This window comes from Petaurus breviceps, unplaced genomic scaffold (genome assembly GCF_028583685.1).
Source record: "Petaurus breviceps papuanus isolate PSGF00001 unplaced genomic scaffold, PetGlider_PUasm1.0 90804, whole genome shotgun sequence".
In the NCBI taxonomy this organism is placed as follows: Eukaryota; Metazoa; Chordata; class Mammalia; order Diprotodontia; family Petauridae; genus Petaurus; species Petaurus breviceps.
This window is the reverse complement of record NW_027187348.1, coordinates 19,232,649-19,259,341: the sequence shown is the minus strand read 5'-3', so window position 1 is coordinate 19,259,341 and position 26,693 is coordinate 19,232,649. Positions and strand designations below refer to the sequence as shown.

Below are 26,693 nucleotides of genomic sequence, written 5' to 3'. Positions count from 1 at the left end.
GGTGTGAAACACATGGCCCTGCTGCCCAAACCAGATTAAAATGCAATTGGGAAATATATAACAAAATAAATAAAAATAAAATAGAATATAGATAAAGTTAATATGTGGTTTTCTCAATCAACATGCAGCCTGCAGGGATCCCTATGTATAGTGGCTGCTCTTTCAAGTTTGATAACACTTTGTGTAAGGGTTACATTTGAATAAACATGGTGCCCAGCTTTCTTGAGCAGTTGCCACTGGTAGATATTTCTGGCACAATTTCACCAATGCATACTGTGTGATTGATTTACCAGTTTGGTACATACCTATGCAAGATACAGAATAATTAGAAGCACTAAGGATAAGTAATGGAATAGAAGGAAGACAGAAATAGATAGGGGAACGAGGTGAGAATGACTTTTTTGACAGAGGGAGAAGCCTCACTGGGCTTCCATGGTACGTTCACATTGGCCTTAACATCAATTATTGCCAGGAATAAAATACTATCAATAATTATGATATTCTGACAAGATAGGACCATGCTCATATCTATTCTATGGAATCTATGCCTTCTCTTCCTTCAGATTTTTGTGTTTTTTTTTTATTAAGATCTCTAATAGGTTATAAACACTTTGAGGGCAGGGCCTATCTTTTGCATTTTTGTATTTCCAGTGCTTAGCATGGTAGCAGGTACTTGATAAATGTTTATTAATTATTAATTGATTGATTAATATCACATTTCAGTGATCTCTATTGACTGACTTCTCAAGGACTCATATCTTCAAGTCCTTGAGCTGAGGATCTGATCCTATAATATGACTAGTTGTTTAGTCATTTCTCAGTCATTTTTGACTCTTAGTGACCCCTTTTGAGGTTTTCTTGGCAAAGAAACTGGAGTAGCTTGCCATTTCCTCCTTCAGCTCATTTTATAGATGAGGAAACTGAGGCAAACAGGCTACTCAGCTCAGAAGTATCTGAGCTCAGATTTGAATTTCCTGACCCCAATCCCAGTGCTCTGTCCACTGTGCCATCTAGCTGCCCTCATATAATAGTTAGAACATTGACTGATTTATTATGTGCTTGGAGGCACATGGCATATTTTAAATGCTTTATTTCAATGGAGATCCTTGAAAAAAGGTTTTCCCCCTTTTGTGGATTGAATTGCCTCTGAAGTAATTTTAGGGAATTCTCAGTGGAAATATTCCTCACTAATTCTGATCGTGTTATTTTCCTAAAATCAAAATTGTCAGTCCTTCTCAAATAAATGAATAGAGAAAACTTGATAGGTATAAATTTGAGAAAGTACAAGATGACTACTATACATTATGATTGTGTGATTCCTATTAGACATTTTTTGGCCCCTATTATTTTGTTGGTTTTTCTGAACTAAGTAATTCATTCAGAGTAATAATTTATTATGGGCTCAGGTCACTCGTATAACACTGTGTCTCTTTGTAGCATTTACTAATGGTCATAATGATAATAGCTTATGTTCATATGGTGCTTTACAGTTACAACTTGCTGTTTCTGAATATAGTATCATTTCTGATCCCCAAAACAATATGGTGAAGTGGGTGAGGCAGCTATGATTATCCTCATTTTCATAGATGAGGAAACTGGCTCAGAGAAATCAAATGAGTTGCCAAGTTCACATGGCTGGTATGTGGTAGAATTTGGATTTAAAGTGAGTTACTCTGATTTGAAGTCTAGTGATCTTGCTGATATAAATGGTGGTTCTCAGCACTTAGACCAATAAGCAGATTTAATGAAGGATCTAGGTGGCTTAGATAGCGTGCCCGTCAGGAGTCAGGAAGAGGGGAGTTTAAATCCAGCCTCAAACACTAGCTGTGTGAACCTGGGCAACTCATTTTACCTTTGTTTACCCCAGTTTTTTAAACTGTAAAATAGGGATAATAATAGCACCTACTTCTCAGGGCTATTATAAAGATCAAATGAGATGCTATTGGTAAAGTATTTGGCATCGTGCTTGGCACATAATAGGTATTTAATAAATGCTTGCTTCTTTTCTTTATAAAAGTAAGTAGGTAGGGTTTTTGAGATTTACATTTTTTTCAGAATAAATACCTTGGGAGGAAGAATCTTGGTTCTGTGCTTTGTATAACTCTTAATTTTGTGCCTGACAGGTAAATACAAATGAAAAAAAAATCCACACATCATTCTCTGCATCTTCATGTATCAATTATATATCTGCAATGTATATGAAAAGGTACATCTTGATTAAAGTTTCAGGTTTTTGAAACTCACTAAACATAATGGAGTGGATAAGATCTACAATCAAAATCCTAAAGGCTCTTGTAAAGACTTTAAAAATTATTTTGCACATGGTAGCAAACCTCTTAAGTAGTACATTTAGAATGACAGTGTTTAAGAGGGACCTTGGTTTTTCAGCAATACTTTCATTCTACTTTCGTTATTAAAATGCCACCTATTTCCAATTCTGCAGGGAAAAACAGTATACGAATTATAGGTATTGTCTTCTGTAAAGTTCAGATTCAAAGATTTTGTGTATCTTAACAACATAACTCTCTTTTAATTGTGAAAAATACAATTAACATTTAAGGGGCAAAATATTTTAAAACTGAGGGAAATTATAATAAGAGGAGAAGACAATGAAAATCAAATATGAGTTACTTGCTACCTTGGGAATTAATTTGACAAAGCCTGGTGAATAGTGGGATTAGCTAATAAATCTCAAAAGAATTCTGGAGACCAAAATCAGTATTTCCATTTTTTCCAGTGGGTTAATCTAACAAATATAGATAACAAGTGTTTAATTAGTGTGTTTTAAGGAATGATGGTTATTTCACAAAGTTTCCTTCAATTGTAGAATGCAAGCAGTATGGAGATCATTGTATGAAAATAATAGGGAAATTTTTTTAAGTGTGATTACATCCCCAAACCAGCGGATAAAGATGATATCCTAATATAAATCACAAAACTCTCAAAGAGGTAAAATGGGATTGTGTTATGGGATTTCGATTTTGGGATCTTTGGCTGATGTCTAAATCTGATGAAAATGAAGTTCTTGATAAATTCTTGACTTTATTTGCTAGTAATTTAATCTTCCTGAAGGCAGAAGAAATACAAAGAGGGACTGCTACTCAGAATTTATTTCTGACTGTCAAGGAAGAATTTGTTGCTGTTCATGTGGAGGTGGCAAAATACTTGGAAACCCACATCATGCTGAAATTTCTAATAGTGGAGGAAAAGAATGGTAGACATAGTCAGACATGCAGCCTAGGCTGTGAAAAAAGCAAATTTCAAGAAATTCAGGGAAAATGACGGGTTCTATCCTGTAGACAGAGACCCCAGGATCAAAAAAGTATGACTCTAAAATTACAATTAAGAATAATCTTAGGTAATATAGTTGGTATGGAATGAAAACCTATAAGGAGCTAATATTTCTGTCTCAGCAGCTCTCTGATAAGCTGAGATTTTAAAAGAACATCTGCAAAAGGTGAAAGGAAGGGCACATCACTAAGACAAATACAAAGAGGTGGCATGGCCCTGTAAGAATAATGCCAGGAAGGTTAAAGCCCAGACTGATTTGAAGCATGCAGAAATGCTAAAGAACCAGAAAAAAAAAAAAGATTTTGTGTTGTTGTTGTTAAAATTGGCCTCATAGAGAAAGATGCTGAAATCCTTTCCCTCACTACTTCCTGCTCACAGTAGAAAGCCTATTCCATTGCTCCCTTCACCATCAATCTTAAATTTAATATGATCCAATACTATAGTGTGATGTGAGTGATTAAAGAAGATAATGCAGAATTTTCTTGTTTAGTTGTCTCTGATTCTTCATCACCCCATTTGGGGTCTTCTTGGCAGAGATACTGGAGTTATTTGCCATTTCCTTCTCCAGTTCATAGATGAGGAAACTGAGGCAAATAGGATTAAATGACTTGCTCAAGGTCACACAGTATTTGAGGCCAGATTTGAACTCAGCAAGATGAGCATTCCTGACTCTAGGCCCTGCACGCTATCTAGTTTGCCACCTAGCTGCCTGCAATATTATTTGGCTTTAAATAAAATATGCTGTATATATCTGTGATATAATGCTGCAGTTTTGCTCTGCATCAGTTTTACCACATTTGGAGCTTCATATCCAATTCCCATCACCATAAGAAAGATATTGACAGCTTGAAGTATATTTAGAGAAAGGTCCTCAGGATGGACGCTAGATCTGGAAACTGTGTAGGAATGGAAGAAACTGGGGATTTTTAGTATGGAGATAAGGAAAATCAGGGGTGACATAATTGCCTTTAAATATTTGGTCTGTCATATAGAATATAGAGTCAATTTATATTGTGTTTATCTAGAGGGCAAAACTAGAAAAAAAAACAGGTAAGAATGTAGTTAGATTTTTGGGTCAATGTAAGGAAGAATTTTTTAAGAATGAGAACAATTGAAAATGCTACTCATAAAGTAGTGAGCTTTCCATCACTGAAAGTGTTCAGGTAGGACTACATGATTATAATGACTAATCTCAGCCTTCAAAGGGAGTTGAGAAAATGAACTTCTTACCTTCATTACAGAAATGGGAGACTATGGGAACAGAATGTCACATATACTGTCAGACATGGTCAAAGTGTTCGTTAGTTTTACTGATTTTTTTCCTTTCCTTTTTAATCTTTCTTAAAGATGACTCCATAGCTAGTGAAGGGAGGAGAGACAGATCCATAAATAAAAGTGATGTTTAAAGAAAAAGAAAAGAAAAATATGAATTGAATCCTTCCTTCTTTCTTTTCTTCTTTCTTTCTGGAACTATTCAGATATAAGCCACAGAAAAACTTCTGAATTGTGTAGGAAGAAGCTAGACTGGATGATCTCATGCAGAGATTTTTCCTCTCTAATAGCTATGATTCCCCAGTAAAATATCTTTTCAAAGTGGTTCATCAATAATTGTTGATGCAAGTAACTTTGCCTTCTTAAAGTAAACATCAGGGGCACCATTCTTTTGAACCCTCTGCAGCTCATCAAATCTGCATTCATCTCTGTATTTGGAGTGAGGAAAGGATTGCTTGATGTCCTGTTGAGGCCAGAGTTCTTAGTCTTAGAAAAAGAGCTATCCTGTTCTGTAGAGAAATAGAAGCTAACTTTTCCTCACCTCAGTAACAAAGGACCAAGCCATGGACACATACACACACAGTGCAGTGATGGAGCCAATAAGCCTCATTTCTCAAAGTGACTTGGAATGGCAGGACTTTCAGTGAGCCCTAAGTGATGCTATTTAGATTGTCATTTTTATTTGCATTTTAAAAAATACCTTAACCATCACTCTCTTCATAACACATTTTTCATTGAAGTTGTTTGTATTCAAAAGATGTTGAATTACTTAGTACTGTTTTCTGTGGCTGTTCCTTGAGGAAGTGGCTGTGAAGGGCACAAGTATGAATTTTTTCTGGACTAGGGAGAGGTCATTTGTAGGAGACAAACAAAAGAAATCTCATTTAGAAGTTTTCATTAGTTTCAATTATTGAACTCAGGGCTAAATAACAATAAAGTAAATTATCTGATCTTTTATTTACATTTTATTCTTTAAGAACTCCTACTGATATTAAAAAATAAAGCAGGAATATCTGTTTATTAGTTCAGAACAATACCAAAAATCCAAACCCCAATCCTCCTTCCCACTAAGACCTTTCAGATGCTATAACATTAAAATCTCACCAGCAGATGAATAAGTTCAAAATATTTCCCTATTTTCATGAAATATTACCACAATCTTGGTTTCATGACAAATAATGGTGCAGTCTCATTCACAAAGTTTTTATGAAATATTTATTTGTGAGTTTAGCTTCTATCCCCTTCCACCCAACCCCATGTTTCAGCTTAGATAACATTAACTTTTTTTTCCGAGTTGATAATTCAGCTCAACTACAATGTTTTACTTTTGCTACTCTAAGTACCCTTGAGATATAATTTGTTGAGGTCACTGAGAATGTGTTTTCTTCAGTTTCTCCTTGGCTGGGAATTACTAAACTCTCCCCCAAATGAAAGCCACGCTTTCCTTCCAGTCTCCTCATGAGTTATCAAACATTTCTACTTCCAATTTTTCTTTGATTTAATTTCTATACCAGAGTGTTCCCTGCTCTAGGCATGAAACTAGAAGGCCAGAGGGGGGAAAATGATGAAAGAGAGATGCTTCAAAGATCTGAAATATTTTATCTGCACTTGATATAAAGTAAATTATTTTTCTCTTTTCCAATAACCAGAGTTTTCCTTGATCTTGGAATCATTCAAAACCTAGTCCCTGAGTCCTATATAAACTCAAATTCTGCCACAAGAATTACAGTACAATAAAACACTAGTAATTGTACAAATTGTACCATCCCACCTCTACACAGTTATGAGATACAGCAAATTTAAGAATGCCAATTTTTTTCTCATCACTGAGTATTTATTATATATAACAAATACATGAAAAAGAAAAAACTATATTGTGTGATATAAATAGTTTATTTACATTACAGAAAAAACATCAAGACAATGTATACTATTTCAAATATATCCATACATAATCAAATATAGCTGTAGTACATGTTTTCATTGGTGTCGATTACCACAAATGCAAGGCAACATGTGTAGATCTCTTGTCTTAATCTTTTGTCTATAATACTGAATTGTGTAGTCCAAGCTCTCTCTGTAGTCTGGCCATTGTGGAAACATGCGCTCTTTAAATTAACCTTGTGGACGCTCTTGTTGTGTTGTCTGAACTGTAGTGCCCTGTGTTTTGCTTCTGTCTGTGGATCCTGTTGCTTCTGGGACATTTCCTGAAAAGTGAGAAAGTTCATAGATATCCAGTTACTGGAAGCCCTGACCACATACACAATAAGGTAGAGAAACACAGAAATGCTCTGACTACTTCAGATGAGAGCAGCCTTTTGGAGGCTGGGATCCTTTGGACAATTGCCTCTCTTCTTTTTGCGTGTGGAGGTATGAGCTGCTTTCAATATCTGATTAGGAACAAGTCTGAAACATCAGAAGCTGGAAAGCAACAAGATTGCCTCACACCCTCCGGGGCCTCGGGACTCCTTATTTATTGGGCATAAAGAAGGACTCAGCATGATAAACAACATGTTCTGAGCCTTCTTATTGATGTTCAAGATCTCTGATGATTTCACATATTTGAATACTTTATAATTTCAATATTCCATTTTTGCTATGATGTTACTAGTTAAAGGCATTTTAATGGATCTAGTAAAAATATACAAACATGTACATTATTAATTTCAAAGACTCAAGGAAAAGTGGGATTCTTGAATATTTTTTTTAATTCAACCTAATCTGTGAATTCTTAGAATGATCTTGGGATTCAATTTGGGGCCAATTATAACACACATCCACACTTTCATGACAAGATTAACAGTCAATGGGAAAGACTCAGAATTTTAGACCCACTCTGTTTCTGCCCTCAGGTTCAACCAGAAGGAATTATTCTAGTGTGTAAACAGAATAATAATGTAACATACAGGCAAAATTATATTCTAACGAAACTCCTTATTAATCTTAATTTTGTTGCTGAAGTGGAACAGTCATAATGGATAAATGATATAACAGTCATTTCTGAACCTCATTTTCATTCTCATCTGTAAAATGGGAAGAATGATAATTTCATCCCCCTTTAAGTGCTTTGTCAAATGTAAAATATCAAATAAACGTGAGCTATTTCCACTATTATTATTCTTGCTAGCAATCAGATTTTCAGTTTATTGGGATATTAAGATGATTAAGTTGAAAGTTAGCCTCTCTGTTCTACTATGTTTGTCATCCCTTTTCATCTAGGAGCTTACAAAGGAGAAACCACTGGACAATCTGGGCTCAAACCCTGGCTTTGAATCTTGCTGTGAGACCTTTGAACAAGTCATTTAATGTCTCTGAGCCTGTTTATTCTTTTTACCTGTAAAAAAGAGGTGATAATATTTATGTTAACTTTCTGAGTTGTGAGGGAAATATTTTGCAAAACACAATTGTGGATATGAATGATTATTAATCTACTTCTACATCTCTAGGCCTCAATTTTCTACTATGTAAAATGAAGGAGTTTGAGTAGATAACCACTAATATCTTGTCCAGCTAGAAAGTTCTAGGTTCATAAAGCAAAATAGTTAACAAGGCATGGGGAAGAAACAGGAGAGAAGAAAAGAGAGGCAGAAGAGCAAAAGAAATGATAATAGGGAAAGGGAACAATTATTGGGGACCTATTATGTCCTGGGCATGTGCTAAGTATTTTACAAATATTATCTCATTTGATCCTTTCATGACAATCCTGGGAGGTAGGTGCTATTATTATTATTTCCATTTTTGTTGAGGAAACTGAGAAACAGAGGTTAAATGAGTTGCCCAGGGTACATCTTCCTGACTCCAGAGTCAGGGCTCTATTGATCATGCCACCTTTCTGCCTTTAAGGAAAGAGGACAATTTTTAAAAAGAAGAAGAGAATAACTGAAATGTATATGATGCTTTAAGATTTCCAAAGAACCTCCTTCAAAATAACTCTGAGAGGTACAGAGGATTGAAACAGGTGTAAAGGGTTGAAATTTTATAGATGAGGAAATTGGGCTTGCTTGCTGGAGTCAGGCTTGAAATCCAGATCAACAGTCACTGGGTCTATTGATCTCTCTGCTATACCATTCTATCAATAAAGAAAACAAAGAAAGAGAGAGAAAGAGAAAAAAAAGAAGTGGAAAAGAAAAAAAGATACAATTGACTAAAATGGGAAAATCTCTGATTTATTTGACTTTGTAAATAGTTTATTGATTCTGTCTAATTGGATATGGTGATTCTGATTGAGATCATTGTCATATGAATCTGGAACTCCAGAGAGGAGTAAGTCGGGGATAGTGGAAAATGCTTTGGGATCAGGGATCATAAGACCCGACTTCTAATACCAGGTTGGCCATTTACTCTCTCTGTGATCTCGAGTAAGCCACTTGGAAGTTTTCTGACAACTTTAAACCTTATGATGTCAGGAAATAGTCTTATTTTAGGTCAATATTGTTGCAGAGTTGCCTCTCCAAAGTGGCTCAACCCCTTGGGGTCATTATTAGTAATCCTCCTGATATGCTGGCACCAGGACATAATCTATAATATAAAACAGAAGAAAATGTGTGATTGACCCTACTTCCCTTGCGCACTCTAAGAAAAATGCTTGAAAAGCAATATAGAAAAAACAGCCATGTAAACACTCTAAGTCAATGGTGAAAGGTAGGTTAAACATTGCACTTCCCCCCCAAACAAACAAAATCCTAAGGAACTAGTTGAAGGCAGCTGTTTTAATGAATTATTAAGTGAAATGCTATGACTGAGGGGAGGGGAAAAAAGGGAATAGGCATGTATATAGTATTTACTGTGTTCCAGGGAGATTTGATGTGTATTTATATACACATACACATATACAAATCTAGTTCTTTCCTTGAATTATTATTATTATTGGTGATTTTGTGAGTGTTTTACTAAATACCAAATTATTTGAGAATAGAGTTGGGCTTTGCCACATACAGGCTAGGTGATTCTGGGCAAGATTTTTCTAGGCAACTCTCAAAGGTGTTTATGCAGAGTAACTTTACGCATTCCTTGGGAAGGAGATTCCTCATTAAGGGTCCTCTTATCAATGAGATCACAGATCCAGTCCCAATCCTATTCAAGTTGTGCCTAATCTAAACTCCCTAGGTCACAGTATCTTTTATCTGTGAAATGAGGCTAAACTGGATTATCTTTAGTTCTCCTAGGGCTTTAAAAAGTTTATGAATTTATGGTCTTCAAAGTTTAGTTATTAAAACTGGGACTAAATAAAGCGGTAATCAAGTGCTTTCCTGAAAGTCAGTAAATACAAAAAAAAAAGTCCTGGGGGAAAAAAAAAGCATTTATTTTATTATTTTTTATAAACAAATCATTACAAGATTAACAAACACACTACCACCTCCCATCTGCAATGACATACAAACTGCTGTGTAGTACAAAATCCTTCTTGTTATCAAATTTTGCCAGTAATTGTTCATATAACCAAAATGTATGGGAGGACTAAGAATTGTTTTGATTTGGACAAAAGGCAATTCATTTTGGGATATGTCTTGGACAATACCTCCCCTGCCCCAATTGATTTATCTAGATCCTAATTACATATGTAAACAAGAATATAAGTTTTATATTTTTTATATATACTTCCTTTTTTATATATACTACTTTTACTTCTAATTTAAAAATAAACTTGTAGTGCACAAATCACGTGTCCAATTTTTTTCAAGGAAACAAATCACCTCTTACTCTGAAATATATGGGGTATTCTAGATGTGGACCAATAAAAAACAATAAACAAACAAATACATTTTAGTCTTGTGAATGTCTCTTCCCATAGTATTGCTGGTAGTAATTGGGCATAACATTTAAAAAATATTAGGATATCAGTAACAATAGAAAGCTAAACTTAAGCATTGGAAGAGAAAATAAAATGTAAAGGTTCATACAGGTTGGTCTGGATCCCAAAAGAAGAAGTAATAGTAATACTTTTTCTTTTTTAAAATTTATAGGTAAAATTATCTAAATTACTTGATGCTCAGGGTCTACATTAAAGGCTTTCATGGATCCTCAAGATGGTATGTGTGTGTGGGTGTATTTATATGTAGTAATGGATAATATATGTGTGTAAATATGTACACATGTGAATGAGGAGACAAAACAAGAGATTGAGGGGTGCAGGGGGGTGAAAAAAATCTTCAGACAGTGGACTATAGACTCCCAAACAGCATGTGCCCTTGAGGCTATTCCAATAGGGCAATGGATAGACATTTCTCAGGAACTAAGCACTTAAGGGACCCAGCTACTACTTGCAGCTTTTCTTAATCTCTCAGAGTTAATCTTCCTCTCTCTCCTTATGAGTCAGGGTTGGTTTGGGAGGGTGGAAAGAAGGATGAGACCTAAAGTTTAATGATCTCTTTGATTAATTATTTTTTAAAATGATGTAATTAAGTATTTAAAAAAATGGTATCAAGCTGAAATGGCCTTAGAGACAATTTAGGTCCATGGCTCCCAAACTGAAGGCCTAAGAACCCTAGAGGCCTGGGGAGTTATTTCAAATGTTCAGGAATCCTTATATATAGCAAGCATCAACATCATGATCTTATTTAGTTTCAAGAAAATAGCTAGCATGACTTGGTATAGGAAATAATTAACTATACACCTTATCAGGTCTAAAAAAAAATGTCTTGCACATGTGTTGCTATTTTTCATACTATAAATGTATATATTACATAGACATATATATATGTGTGTGTGTGCATGTTGTTTTAACTAATAAAATACAATTTCACTTTGAAGTATTCATTACAGAATTTATATTACTTTTTTGTTATGTATTTTCTGAATCAACATATATTAATAGGGTAACATCTTGTGGGGTTTCACAAAATTTTTGGATGTTAAAAAGGGGTATTTTTATATTCTTAAAAAGGTGGGAAACCAGTGAGTTAGTCTAGTCTAACTCTTGTTTTCCCAATGAAGAAACAGAGGCTCAGAAAAGTAAAATGACTTGCTCTAGGTCACCTAACTAATGAACCAAAAATGTAGGATTTGAACCCACCTACAGATCCTGATGTTAAAGGCAGAGATCATTTTGATCATGCCATGATATAGTTTTTGTATACAGTATCAACTAGAAATGTAACAGAAATCGGTTTGGGGAGAATTTTAAATCTTTGGGTATTAAGTAGTTTGAGTGTATCTTAAAAGGACAAAATAGGAAAAAAAAAAAAAAGAAACCCAGTTTTTCATGGCCAAAAATAAATTCTTATTTGCCCAATTGATTTCCCAGCTGGCTAGAGAGTTGAGCTTGGAGTTAAGAAGACCTCAGATTATTTATTTAGCTGTGCAACCTCCGGCAAATCACTTACAGTTTGTTTTAATTTCCTAAACTGTAAAATGGGGATAACAGTAGTACTTACCTTGCAGGACTGTCATAAGAATCAAATGAAACAACACGGATAAAGTGCTTAGCACAATGACTGGCACATTTTCGGCACTAACTCTATAAATGTTTATTCCCTTCTACTCTTCCCTGACCAAAAGAGGACAATGGTCTTAAGCTTTTTTTTTTTTTTTAAGCAATCAGGGTTAAGTAACTTGCTCAAGGTTACACAGCCAGTTATTATTATTGTGTGTGTGTGTGGGTGTGTTTGTGGTTGCTGAGTATCAGAGGCTGGAACCGATCCCAGGTCTCCCGATACTGGGGCCGGCACTCACTGCGTCACCTGGACACCCCTAAGCAATTGGGGTTAAGTAACTTGGTCAAGGTTATACAGCCAGTTATCTTTGTGTGGGTGTTAAGTATCTGAGCCGGGAACCACACCCAGGTCTCCAGACTCTGGGGCCAGTGCTCTTACTCACTGCGCCACCTGGCTGCCCCTTAAGCTTGTCTTATATGTTGTTAAACATATATGTTAAAACAACTGTCATGTTGTTTGGAACTGAATATCAGTTCCCATTTTTCTAAACTAATGAATGCAAGTAGATATATCAGAGATATATATCATAGATGATAACAAAAATAGTAATCATAAACCTACATTGAGTTTTAGTTGCATTTTTGAACGAACATGAATATCTCTAATTTTCTGGAAACTCCCTTTGGAAATGCTCCTTTGGAAACACAACCCCACAAAGAACTAGTCTAGGAAAAACAATTAAAGTGCCTAACATCCATTTTGCTCCTCTGCTTAATCTTTCCCTATTTTCTATATCCCTCCTGAGAGTGTGAACAGCATCATTTCTTAAATTCTCAGAGCTCTTGATTGTTCTAAATTAATTGTATGATCCACATTTTCCCTAGAGGAGGGGGTTGAACAAGTATAGAAATTATGTTGCTTAAAAGTCCTTTCCTTCTGGCTATGCTGGACTCTGGGGAATAGGTAAACAGACTCATGCTTTTGTCTCAAGGAATAGATTCCAGAGTTCAGTTCTAAATGTTTGGTTCTGAAGTCCAATGGGACTTTAGGCTGCCTACAGAATAAGTCGATAACACATAAAAACTTTTGAGAATAAACTGTAAATGGCCTATAATTGCCTCAATTACCAAATTTTCCTCTGTGTGCATGAACATGAAGGTGATCTGTATTATCTCTCAAAAAATTGAAATAATTTAGGAAGAAAAACATGGATCAGTTAGGATGTTTGGTTCAAGATACAGCTCAGCTGCCACCTCCCTTATGAGACCTTTCCTAATCCCCTATTATTGAACACTTTCTCCCTCTCAAAGTGTTTGGATTATTTTGTATGTACTTTGTAATTACTTATCTACGGAAATGTTGGGTATGTCCATTAAAATGGAAGCCCACTGAGGTCAGGCCAGGATACTTTCCTTTTTGTCTTTATATCCTCACCTAGTATGTCGCCTCATCTTAGAAATCACATAGTTCAACCTCTTTATTTCAAAGTTAAAGACATATAATTAATCTGGCTAACATTAGTCAATTTTAATTATAATTCTCTGTTGTATTTTAGAAAGACTTTGCATTTTTTTATTTTCACATTTGTCTGATTTCAGGAAAAAAAAAAGGAATTCTTTTTGGTTATTTAGAAAGAATTATTTTTACAGAATCGGAGAATTTTAGTGCTGGAAGGTGTACTAAAGATCAGTTAATACAATACCCTCATTTTAAAGATAAGGAATTTTCATTCCCAAGAGATCAAGCCAACTTGCCCAAGGTCACAAGAGGCATAAGTAGGGTTAAAGCCAGCCAGATCTCTTGATTCCTGGGTCAGTGGTCTTTCCATTACACTGTACAGATAATTTATACCATAAGAAGTTGCTAGGTTTAAAAGTTGTAGGTGTGTCTAAAGACCATTTATACTAATGCTGAATTAAGTCTTAAATTGCTCTCTCATATTCAGAAAAAGAAAAGAAAATGATATATATTTAGAATGCAAAATGAAGGATGTCTAGTTATACACTTTTGGAATCTCCCTGGATTTCAAGTAATCCTGAATATTGGAATATGATTAATGTAAAAGTGATTATAGTATTGGTAGTAGGCTTAAAAATGTTTACTCAAATACATTTTAGGGGGTTGATATATAAAATAAACAAAGCAGATATCATCTTGTAGGACCATGTCTATTAAGTAATACAACATTAATTCTTTCAAATAAACACTGATACTGTTTATAGATGAAAAACTAGAGTCTCAAAGAAAATCAGGTTTTATAGTTTTCTACCAGCTTTCTTACTATCTTCCTTTTATTTCTCTTAATACTCAGTACTTTTGGTCTCCTGAGTTATCTCTGTGTTCTCTGAAAACCACTTTAATATAATCCATTGACATATTTGGCATCTAATAGTGAGAGTACAGTTGATGAACTCAACTTGGCCAGAGAGTAGCTGAAAGCTCTAGCTGATGATTTTTGCTTTAAGCCTTCAGGCCAGGGCTAGATTTATGAACCATTTTTTGTCTTTTTCAAGAGCAAATGTCACACTTGTCCTCAAATCAGATAGTACAACACAGATACTGAGATATATTATGGCTCTTATTTTCTAGAGATATGATGCTTTCTTTTATTTCCTTGTTGTTTGAAAAGATTTTTGCGGGGGGGGGGACCTTCTGATTTATCTTTAGAACCTTACAAACTCAATGGTGGTCTAAATGAATTTTACTTTGTGAATTTGGGGAAAAAAAGCACCTTGGCAAAAACTCGGAACTTTTCTGTGAGGAAAACAGATATGCAATTAGAACTAAAAAGAAGTTTTACATCCACTTAGTCCAGTCCCTTGTGTTTTACAAACTAGAAAACTGAGTTCTAGAGATGTGCTATGATGACTAATATCACAAAGCTAGTTAAGAAAAGAGATAGGACCAAAACTCTTGTCTTCAGACACTTAACTCAGTGTTTCAGGTAGGAAGGACCTGAAGTCCCACTCTAGCTTTCATAACAAAGACACCAACACCAAAACTATATTTATTCTTTAGATAACAGTTCTTGTAGAAATATGTCTTAGAGACGTATGCCCTGTTTTGTATCTCAAGGGCATTCATTTGCTTATTTAGTTTCTTTCTTTCTGGAGGGGGGAAGGCAGGCAATTGGGGTTAAGTGACTTGCCCAAGGTCACATGGCTAGTAAGTTGTTTTTGAGGTCAAATTTGAACTCAGGTCCTCCTGACTCCAGGGTTGGTGCTCTATTCACTACACCACCTAGCTGACCCTTTAGTTTCTTTTGAGATTACTATTTCATTTCCCTTATATTTCTGTGGCTAAAAGTCACATTATATATTTAAAATAAAATACTTTTTTAGGTTCATTTTATTTTTCCCCCTTAAAAACAGGGTTATGAAGTTCATGGGTCAGAGGATATTATAAATATAGTTTATCTCAATTTTAGCATTTTGACACTCTCCTTCATGATATTATTCTAGAAAAGATAGAGATATGTGAACTAGAAAATAGTTTAGTTAGGAGGATTTAAAATTGGTTGAATGACCCTACCAAATCAATCAATAAGTATTTACTAAGCTACAATATACCAGACATGTCACCTTGGAAAGAAGACTCTACAGTGTTCTAGGGAACTGAGCTTAGCTCTGTGCTATTTAAGATTTTTACCAATGACTTGGATAAAGATGTCATGCTTATCCAGTTGGATAGTAAACATACTAAATAAGGGAGTCCTGCTGCCAAAAAAAGATTTTGACAGAATGATACCAACATTTAGAACATAGTAAGCGCTTAATAAATATTTGTTGCTTGATGGAATACTGGAAAAAATCTAATAAGATAAAAAGGAATGTGTATTATTTGGGTATTTAAAAAAACAATATCACAAGTACAAGAAGGAGGAAGTATTTGTCTGAAAATAAAATCTGGGCATTTGGGAGGACTCCAGTCTCAATGTGAGTCAGTACTATGATATGTCAGGTAAGCAATTTAATGCAGTCAGATTGTATTAAGATAGGCAGAGTATCAGATTTTATTGAGGGAGGTGACATTTACAATGTACTCTGCCCTGATTGGACCATATTTGGACTACTGTTTCCAGTTCAGGGTGCTGCTACATTGATAAATTGGAAAACATCCAGAGGAAGGTAACTAAGATTATGAAGGGCTTGAAGATCACTTCATAAATGGATTAGTTGATGGAACTGAACATATCTAGCTGGGAGAAGGATAATCTCAGGGGTGACATGATAGTTGTCTTTATGTTCTTGGAGGTCTGTTATATGGAAGGTAAATTCCACTCACTTTATTTGGTTCCAGAAGTCAGTTCTAGGAGAAATGTGTCAATTTTTCTAAAAAACAAGCAATTTTAGATTTGACATAATGAAAATTGCCTAACAAATAGTATTAACTGAAAGGAGAATGGGCCACCTCAGGAGAAGTTCCCTTTTGCTGGAGATCTTCCAGCAAAGGCTGGACAGTCACTTATTGGCCAAGTCAAAGAGATTTTTGTTCAGGTATGGGTTCACATGGACAGTTACTGAGGTTCCTTCCAACTCTGAAATTTTGCGATTCTGTGAAGTAGCCAAAGAAAATAACAGTACAGATAAAATTGTTGTTGGGTAATATAATGACATCTAACTGCTTCTGAATGAGATTCAACAGTTAAATGGGACACTGGTACTCCTAAGACACTAAAAGAACAAAAAGTTTCCGATTATGTTGGATAAATTCTCTTTGGAGAAATTGTGGGTAAATAGGGACAAATACTAAGTAGGTTGAAGTTTGAAAGGGTTACATTCTCACTAGTTGAGAACGTATTTATATTGTTAAAATCCTGATTACACTGGAGTATGAAATGTGTCAGAGTTCAAAGCCCCTAACAGCTTAGAATAGAAATAAAACTACTAACTTATCATTTATAAAAGGTGTCTGCCTTAATGGAGAGTGATTCAAGTTCCAAGTCTTTCCCATTAGGTAGGTATCCAAACTCTTATTTTATAGCAAAGAAATTAGAAGCCATTGGAGGAGTGATGTTGAAACATAACAAATGAGTTGCAGCATCCAAAAAGGGGCTCAAGTTATCAAGATCATTATGACTAATGTAAAGAGAACCAAAAAAGTCCATTCATTTTCTGTTGTCAAAGAATGCAGTTACTGACCTTGTAATGCAGAGGACTACAACACAGATGATGGCAATCTGGATGGTTCCAATCACAGCTGCTATTAAGACATATTGAAATCGTACAGGACCAGGAACAACGTATAAAACACTGTAGTCCTTTTTTTCACAGTGTTGTCCAGTATAGCCCGCATCACACCTAGAATGAGATATGCTGCCCAGTTAACTATGGCTGTTGAGTCAGGGTTTTTTCTTTCTTTCTTTTAAAATTGGGCATCTTTATCTCACTCAGACTAGAAATGCAGCAACCACTAATGGGCCCTATCCCAATGCTGATCTAGAAGCTTTGACCCATTCCATTTTTCCAACCTGGGCCACCTCACCTCTCTTTAGGTAGCCTGGTGGTCTTCTGCTCCCCATTGCTCACCAGATTGGTGAAAGATGCCTGATTAGATTAAGCCATTACAATTGAGAAAGTTTGAATGATCTGCCAGTCTTGCCCTCCCCAGTTGTAGAAACTATCAGCACAGATGTGCCACCAGCATGAATATAAGGTCTCATGATACTTTATGTAAGAGTACTTGGTAAACATGGTGCTCAATTGTTTATTTTGCAGATGGTTTAAATTTTTTTGTTTGTTTCTGGAGGCAGAAGGTCAATTTTTTATATTCTCAGGATTGATTTCCTTGGAGAGGAAGCCAGACAAAAAATTTGTCCTTGAAGACAATATTGAAAGCCAATGGGTGCCTGGGGATGGTCGTTCTTTCCATATTCCTGTAAGTAAGCCATGAGTTTTGTTTAACCAGAATTTTAATCAACCTATGTCAACATGATTGCTTGGGAAAAGGTTTGTTTCTGATGACACTAGGATATAACAAATGGGATACTTTCCTTTGTTCTTTGGATAATAAATTCCCAGTTCTATGCCTAGAATAAATGCTGAAAATATACTGAGCAGGAGAACATTAAAGGTAACTCATTCACTTTACCAGTCACAAAGTGGCCTGCTTATTCAAAATAACTAATGCTGTGGGAGAATTGTGTCTATTATATTTTGAAAAGGTAATGATGACAGAGGCCATAGAGCTCTGAAGAACAAACTAGGAGAATGAATGCTGATCACCTAATATAACCCCACACTTGGGAGCACAAGGATGACAACCCATACATTAGAACTGAGTTGTCTGGCGACAGTATAAGAAACCTGTACACATCAAAGCATAATCACTGGGGTGAACTTGTCATTGATTTTGCACCTCCCTTTTAGCTCTTTCCTCTTTGAGTTCTTTATAAACATAGACTAAGACCTTTCCTTTTTCTGCAATAGACATAGTTCAATAATGGCAGCTCTCCTGAAGAGTGGCACAACAACCTGGATAACCTCTCAGTTATGTTCCTTTTGCCTGACTTCACTAAAAGGCAGGGGTTAGTGTATTCATTGAAGGGAAGCACTAAGGGAAGACAATTCTTGACAAGGTAGGGGTGTGAGGGAACCCAAACAAAACGGAGAATTGGGAGTTTCACAGGAGTCTATTTCATAAAATGCCACCTGCACCACAATTTAAATCAAGATACATTTGATTTTCCTTTTGGTTTTTGCCATCTTCACAATGTTTACAATGCAGACAGAGGTACCTGACCTCAGAAATCACTAAGTAGGCCTAAACCAGTAGCCTGCTAGGCTGGCAATAATGGGCATATGGCTAATTTTGTTATGATAAGAATGTCAATACTTGAAAAATGATTGGGCTTAGTTCCTGCTAGTACTGGTTTAATTCCAGGAGGGCAAAAAATACCGTTAAAAAGATGAGGAAAAGAAGGAAAAAAAACAAAACAAAAAACTTCTTACAAAGTCATGTGCACTAAGGCCCCAGGAACAAATCTGCAACATGGGGTAAAGGGTGAACAATATGATTTCTTCTTGTTTTAATTGGATGTAAGTGGGTATACAGCTGCATGTTATCTCTGGTAGGGTAGGTTACCTGTGCTTACAAGTATTCTAATCTGAGGGAGAATGTGATACCTGCCAGAGATTATCTGTTAAAAGTAGAATGCTGTCCCTCTATCCAAGGTACTTGAATTTGACCCTTTTAATCTTTGCTTTACTAATTTTTAAAAGTTCAGGAGAAAAGTGTTACCTGCAAGATGGCTCCAGCATATTAATTGAATGTTCACACTTCCCATGCAGGCAAAAGCCATTGTAATGTTCTGGACAAGGAATGTAGAGTCCTCTGGCACTTTCTTCTAATTTGTTAGGATTCTCTGTGAACAAAGATAACAAAGCAACCCCCTATAAATATGTTTTTAAGGTAGAGTAGGATCAAGCAATGTTCACTAAGAAGAAAAGCTACAGGAAAGATGTTTTAAAAAAGGGCAAGAATAAAACAAGCAATTCTTAAGAAAAAGGTGTGGTGGGGGGTGGAATTGAAATAATGTTGATCCTTCCAACTGTGTTTGGTGATGAAGATGTGAAATTATCCAGTACTTTTCATGCTTTTATGCAATCTCCTACATCTTTAACAGCCAGTGATGTATCTATGAGTTGTCAGCCAGCTTTAATTTGGCTTAAAGAGACTGTACATTGATCATAAAATAACCCATGAAAAGAGTCCATTTTTCTGCCTCTCAAGAGCCCAACATAATGTCCCTAAGATTAAATTGCTTGTGATGCCTTGAGACTTTCTAACTATGGAAGCTTGAAAGGCAAAAGGAGGAAGAGGCTACCCAATTGTTGTAAATAAATGTTTCTCAAACCAAATGAAAATTTCAATAAATGCATTCTCTCAAGCTTAATGCATCAAGTGAGACCTTTAAGGATTACTAGAACCCCTGCATATTTTTTACTAAAACCAAAGATGAATCATCACGATTTATTTAAATAGCACTCATGTTGTCATTTGTATGGTATATGGTGAAAGGCTAGTTAGTATTGAGTATATTTTAATATTTGTAGTTTGGCATATATATAAATTGCTGCTTAAAATATAAATTTATGAGAAAGAAAAAAATGGTCTGATCTAAAATGACCCATCTGAAGTATATGCTACTGTTTTTCATGAAAAAATACTCTAATTACTCTGAAATGGCTGTAATGGAACAATGATAAGTTTTCTTTGGTCACTCTTACTTTTGTAGAGACTTGGAGCCTTCCCCCCCCCCCCCCCCCCGAGTATAGATTCTATAACAACAGGGTTTCCCCTTTACTGACACTGCTAAATACCTCATTGAATGAGAGTTTGGTGTAATAAATATGGAATAGCACATTCCTGAAGACCAAGACCAACACATTAGAGAACTATCTTTTCTCCATCTCAACAAAGGACCCCTGTCCAATCTCACAGTTGACAAACTGGCCAGCAGTGATTAGGAGATAAAATAAATGACTGTATTTCTAAAATAAATGATTTCCACACATAGGGTTATAATTTTTCTACAGTGTGTACGTGTAATTTCCATTAGCATTAATGAGAGATGAGCACATTCATCAAAGGAAGGAAGATGCCTCCCTCAGTCAGTGATTCAGGCGAACCAAGCATTACTTGTGCTTAAGAGGATGTATGCGACATCTACACATTTTAATGTCTAAGCACCATCTGCAATATTTTTATGCTCATTTTGTAAAGCATTAAGCTGTTAATTACACTTGGTAAATATATTCAGTGCTTTCTTGTACAGGGACTTTTGTGTACACATGGTAGTGGGTGATTTTCCAACATTCAGACCTGAATATGTGCTTTAGTTGGATTTAATACAAACATATTTAGCTTGGAGAAGCTTTTCAGTGTGTGTGTGTGTGTGTGTGTGTGTGTGCGCACGCACGTGCATGTATGTGTATGTATGTATGTGTTTGCATACATGCATGTGTGTATATATGGTGAAGGATGTACTCACATCAGTGAAATATTGGATCCATCAGGGTATAAAATACTAACTACCTAGAAAATAGGCAATACTAATAATGTAATGAAAAAAGTACTTTGCCCTAATGGAGAACAGCAATGCAATGTGAAGTTCCAAGTCATTCCCATTAGGCATACATCCAAACTTCTGTTTTACAGTGAAGAACCTAGAAATTGCTGGAAATTAGATATTGGGACATTTGGCAAATGAATGAGGCTCGAGTAAAAAAATATAAATATACATATACACAAACATGCATGCTTCCCATCCCCACCATACTCTGGCCAGGCTCCCCCCTCCCTTCTGTCCTGATCCTTGCTGTGGGTACAGGCTGGAAAAATACAGTGTTTTATCTACCACTAAAAATTTCTATTTGAAATGAAAGTTACAGAGAAAGAAAAAAATAAGTTTCTATGTTTTCCTGCCTCATTCTCTCCCTTTAGGATGGAAACAAATGTTTCTTCACTGGTCTCTTCATTTGCTTTTTGATCTACTTGTGAGTTCTATGACATCAGAGCTGCCTATAGGAAACTAGAGCAAGCTAACTTGTTGGTATAACACCCGATGAATTAAGAAAGTGGCTGTTAACCTAGGGTCAATGAACTTAATTTTTTTTTGAAAATTGGAATATTTTTAAAATATTTGGATAATTGTTGTCTTTTGTAATCTATGTAATTTATTTCGTATATTTCAAAACATTATTCTGAGAAGGGGCTCACAGACTTCACCAGAACGCCAAAGGGTTTCATGACACAAAACAGGTTAAGAACCCAAAGCCACTGTCATGCCAAGACCACCCTGGAAGGGCTCATACCCATGCAGCCTCCTAAGGAGCAGGCTGAAGTTGGCTGGCAGCTTATTGCTACACTGTCAGTGGTTACGATGGTCAAACTGTGCACAAGCTGTGGAAGAGAAGCTTAAGCAGTGGGGCCATGTCTGCCCCATGGCTGAAGTAATGAACCAGCAATGATTCCCACTTGGATCTTCTCTTACAAGACATCATTTACCATTTTCACTCAAAGTAGGGGTAACCATTCAGTGCTTTCACATACCTGCAGATATAGGACTTTTAAAAATAACATTTCAAGTCTTACAATATGATTTCAGTCTTCATATTTTTCAAACAGATATAATTAGTACTTTTTCCCCCTTGCCTTTGGCATTTGCCAAAAAATTTAGATTTTTTTTAGCACAAAGATGTATAGCTCAAAAGCCAATTTTTTATTCTATTTTCAGCTTTAATTCTTTTCCTATACCATGGTTTTTCAGGGTGTTTTTCCTTTTCCCTACATCAGAACTGAATAAGAAGCATATTATGAGAGAAAATGTAATAGTGTGGTCATAACTGAATGCTTTTATGGGGTCCAGCATCCCTCCTGGTTCACCACATGGAAGGAGAAAATCTTTTTAGAACAGCTGTTAATCAACTGAGCCCAGGCAAATGAACTTGGTAGCACTCTGAATTATGGATTATAGGGTAATATCCAATAAAAAAAATAGAAAAAATGAGTATAAAAAGTGACAGGTTAGACAATAAAGAATACTTATCTTTGTAGAGATATTGATTGTGGACTAATTAAACAACTAAACATTGGTTGAAACCTTAAATATTATCACTTTTAGAGAAAAGTTTTAGAAGCAAGATTTTTTTAAAAAGTTATAATGCTAACTTATAAATAGGATGTGTATGAAACCTTGTAAACATTTGATATATCATGATTCTTATAGAAATACACTTATTAAATGGTTAATGTTTTAAAATAATTCCATTTCAACATTTTTATATTTTTCATAATATATAATATAACAAGTAATTGAGCATTTGAAACAAAGGGGTTAAAGAAAGCAAGATACATAGATGGATGCTGTAGCATCATGTTTGTGAAATAGCAACAAGGCTAATAATGAGTAATAAAGCTGGATACAGGAAGGGGCCTTTTCGTGAAAAACTTGAAATGCCAAACAAAGGAATCTAGTCTTGATCTTAGAGGTTAGAGTAAACCACTAGAGCTCTGAGAAGGACAGTGTTATAGTCAGACCTGCATTTTATGGAAAACTCTTTGATGACTGTGAACAGGATGGATCCAAGTGAGGAGAGACTTGAGGTAGGAAGAATAATTAGAAGGCTACAGCAAAAGTGTAGGGGATGAGAGGCTGGACCATGTTGCTGGTTGTATGAGTGAAGCATACAGAGTTGTGCCCAAGAGGTAGAAATGTTAAAATTTAGGAACCTTTCAGCTATGTGGGTTAAATGAGAATGAGGAGTTAAAGATGACACCAAAGTTGTGAAATTGTGATGGGAAGGGTGATGGAACCCTCAATAAAAATAAAGAAATTGAGAAGAACATTGGTTTTTGGGGAAAAGATAAATTCTGTTTTGCACAGAAAGTGTTTGAACAGTCTATGGGATATCTAGTCCAGAACATCCACCAGACAGTTGGTGATGTGTGCATGGAGCTCTGGAGGCAGAGAGGGGCTGAATATATAGATCTGGTAGTCATTGTGCAAAGATGATAATTAAATCCATAGAAGCTGACAACATCACCAAGTGAGAGAGTTAGGGTAAAAGAATACACTGGAATACTCTCCACAAAGATTGCTATAAACCCCAGAGCTGTTTATATTCTCAAGCATGAAGACTGCTCTGCTGGAGGCCCTTCCCTCCAACTCCTATCTTGATCTGCTGCTTCTGGTTACCCAGAGTGGAATGGGAGGGTGTATATGGAAGCAGCATCTCTCTCTTTCTTTCTCTCTCCTTCTTCCTGCTTTTCGTTATCACTACAGCATGTTGTCCCAGCCCTTAGGTTTCTTTTTAGGCCAGGATGGAATAGGTCTTCCAATAGTTTTATACCCTGAAAGATGGAAAAATAAAAACAGAAACCCTGAGTTTTTTCCTCTCTTGGTTGCCCCTACTCTCTCTCTACAGGTCTTTTCTCTTATGCCTTCCCCAGGCTTTCCTGGGGATCAGCCTTATTCTTTATCACTTGCTTTAAACATGTTGTATTTCCCCACATCACTCATAATGGAAAAGAGAGCAGGAAGGAGCAAGTCTTCCTAGTATAAGCAAAAGGTATGTTTCTATTATTTTTATTTCTTAATTCCCATGAGCAGAAAAGCCAAATTGTCTAGTTTTAGTTGATATTTAGATAAGATGAACATGCCTCATATTTAAAGACAGTACAGGAAAATTTCTTTGTGGAGCCACAGTTAACTCCTTGGCTATGTGTACACACAGACACACACATATACACAACACACACACATATATATGTATGTGTATTTGTGTATATATAATATGTGTGTATATAAACACACACCATATACATACATATGTTCACCTGCCTGTAAGTAGTTAACTTGGTCCTGTCTATTCTTGCCAGAGATTACCTAGGGCTTGAAAAAATTAAAGGGTAATAAATTTGTAGGGTGGGACTCCAATACTGGAAAGTTTTGTGGCATATAGATAATTAAGTTAGGAATGTGACTAGGCAGAAGAAGGTGGTAACCTTGCCTCCTGGGCTTCATTTTTCTCCTGTACCTTTGCTCTCTCATTCCTTTGCATGGAAGACAAAAATAATCTGGCAAAGACCGATGGATTTGTTGTTAAGGGGTTTGAATCCTTCCTTTACTACTTACTACCTGTATGACCCTTGAGCAAGTCAACCTCATTGGATTTCAGTTCCGTCATCTATGAAAGAGAGGGATGGGGTCAGAAAGAGTCAGCCATGACTTAAAAGGGCTGGACAACAAGAGGACTAGATAACTGCTGAGGTCTGAAGAACTCAGTCTGTTATCTAAATTTATTAAACTTTGGGTGTCAGGGCTCAGCCCTAGAGAGCCCTCCTTACTTTGGTGAAAGGACAACAAATAAATGATATCGATTAGATAGTTTAGAAAATAGTACATTGAACTAGAAATGCAAGGACTTTCTAACTCCTTATCAGATAGATTCTAAAAAAAGTCTGAGGCCTCTCCTTATGACAATGTCTCCCTATTAGAGGAAAATTAATCATGGGGCATGTGATGCAGGGACTCTGCCCTTCTAAGTGAGCTATGATACAAATCTCCTGGCTTTAATTTAAAAGATAGATGGCAGATTCCACTTTTTCTCTCAGGAGACAAAGGTAGTACTGTAGATAAAGATTTTACCTGAGGCCAGAAATCCTACAACCTAACTCTCAACAAAGCCATGGTTGGCAGTGAGTAGTAGTGACCAGGAAAATGTTGGAACACTGTCAAGCAGTGGCCCTATGATGCCAACAGTGGGTAATGACCAGCAGAAACTGTCCTTTGCACTTACATGCTTGGTGGATACTGCATGCCTGACAGAGGCTATCATACTTGGCAAATACTGAATGTTGTGTGAAACCAGTGGGAGCAACATGATGACATCCTCAGAAGTAATAAGTAACCCTGTATCATTGGACTTAAGAGTTAATTCTCCCCACGTGTGCCCTGGTCACACTTCTTCCCCATGTGTTCCTTAGGTATGTCCACTCTTCCCATTGATGTTCTATTTATTTATGGGATAGTGTGCCCCCAGTAAAGGCAGGGGATGTCTATTGCCACTTTTCTTACTATGCTTTTTGATTTAACATCTCTGCTTTGAGTTGTGTGTCCTCTGAATAACTAGTAACAATAAACACATTGTTGGTAGCCTGTGACCTATGGTTTTGAGCAGCTATGTACCTACATAGTAGCTAGAATCTAGGGTAGCTGTTTTTAAGGAACTATACGAGAGAGATGCTCACAGAATGCCACACTATTATGTGTAAAATTTGATTAAATAGACAAAAACGACAAGCTATCTTGCTTCCTATTATATTTTTACATCAAGACATCACTTGAAATTAGTCATGAAATTTTGAAGCAAAGATGAAATCATTCCAAGTATTGATTAGAGCTAGTTCTGAAGAAGCTATCTACTTCCAAAGATTTTATTTCCTTATCCTATCAAGTATAAACCTAAAAAGTGGCATGAAAAAGTCATTTCTAGTTTGAATACCCATTTAAGTTGTTTAAAAAACAGAAAAGCATTTCTATAGAACCAGTTCTGCCTGGAATGCAGTCTGAATTCCTGCCATTTAACAAATTCCATACTCTTTTCCTGTTGCCATAGTTTTCTTCATGGCAGAAATGAGAACATGAGATGTCTCTAGCTTCTCTCTCTCTGTTTGTCTCTCTCTGTTTGTCTCTCTCTCTCTCTCTCTCTCTCTCTCTCTCTCTCTATCTCACCCTTTCTGATAAAAGTCACTGGGATAGAGACTGAAAAAAAATAATGTTGGTTAAAAGTTATCGGCTTGTACAATGGATTTGGAGGAATGTAAGGACATGTTCCATATCCAAGCTCAGTAGAACATGATGACCCAGTTATACATTTCTAGCTACTTTAATCTATGTTAAATTGACCAAAGCTTTGATTTCAGAAAAGAACATTTCAAATAAGAGGCCAAGTCCATAAAATCTGGCATTTTGTTGGGATAACTGGAAACTTCTGATTTTTCAAAAGGACAAGGTAGCTAATGCATCTTGAGCATTGCTAATTAAACTAGGGCAGGGATAGGGGGTGGAAGGAATTCTTCCTTATCCCTCCAGCTATCAGCTCCAGCCATAAAATGTGAGATTTGATTACCCTTATCCCTGCTTGCATGACTATAAATGTTATTATTAGTCATAAAATTAAAATAAAGTGAAAGAAATCTAATTCTCATGTTTCTACACTCCCTGAGAAGCCCTTAATGGTATTATTCAAGAAT

At 35.9% G+C, this 26,693-nt stretch overlaps 1 protein-coding gene across 1 annotated transcript in view; it reads right to left on the bottom strand.

Moving 5' to 3' along the window:
• Positions 1 to 6,375: 6,375 nt before the first annotated feature.
• TMEFF2 (transmembrane protein with EGF like and two follistatin like domains 2) overlaps positions 6,376 to 26,693 on the bottom strand; it is a 299,502-nt gene continuing 279,184 nt past the window's right edge. Inside the window, exons 8-10 of the mRNA XM_069070175.1 lie at positions 19,176 to 19,299; positions 17,078 to 17,236; positions 6,376 to 6,770 (exon numbers count right to left, since the gene is read on the bottom strand). Coding sequence (XP_068926276.1) covers positions 6,674 to 6,770; positions 17,078 to 17,236; positions 19,176 to 19,299 — 380 coding nt within the window. The 3' untranslated portion in view covers positions 6,376 to 6,673. The remainder of the gene's footprint in view (positions 6,771 to 17,077; positions 17,237 to 19,175; positions 19,300 to 26,693) is intronic.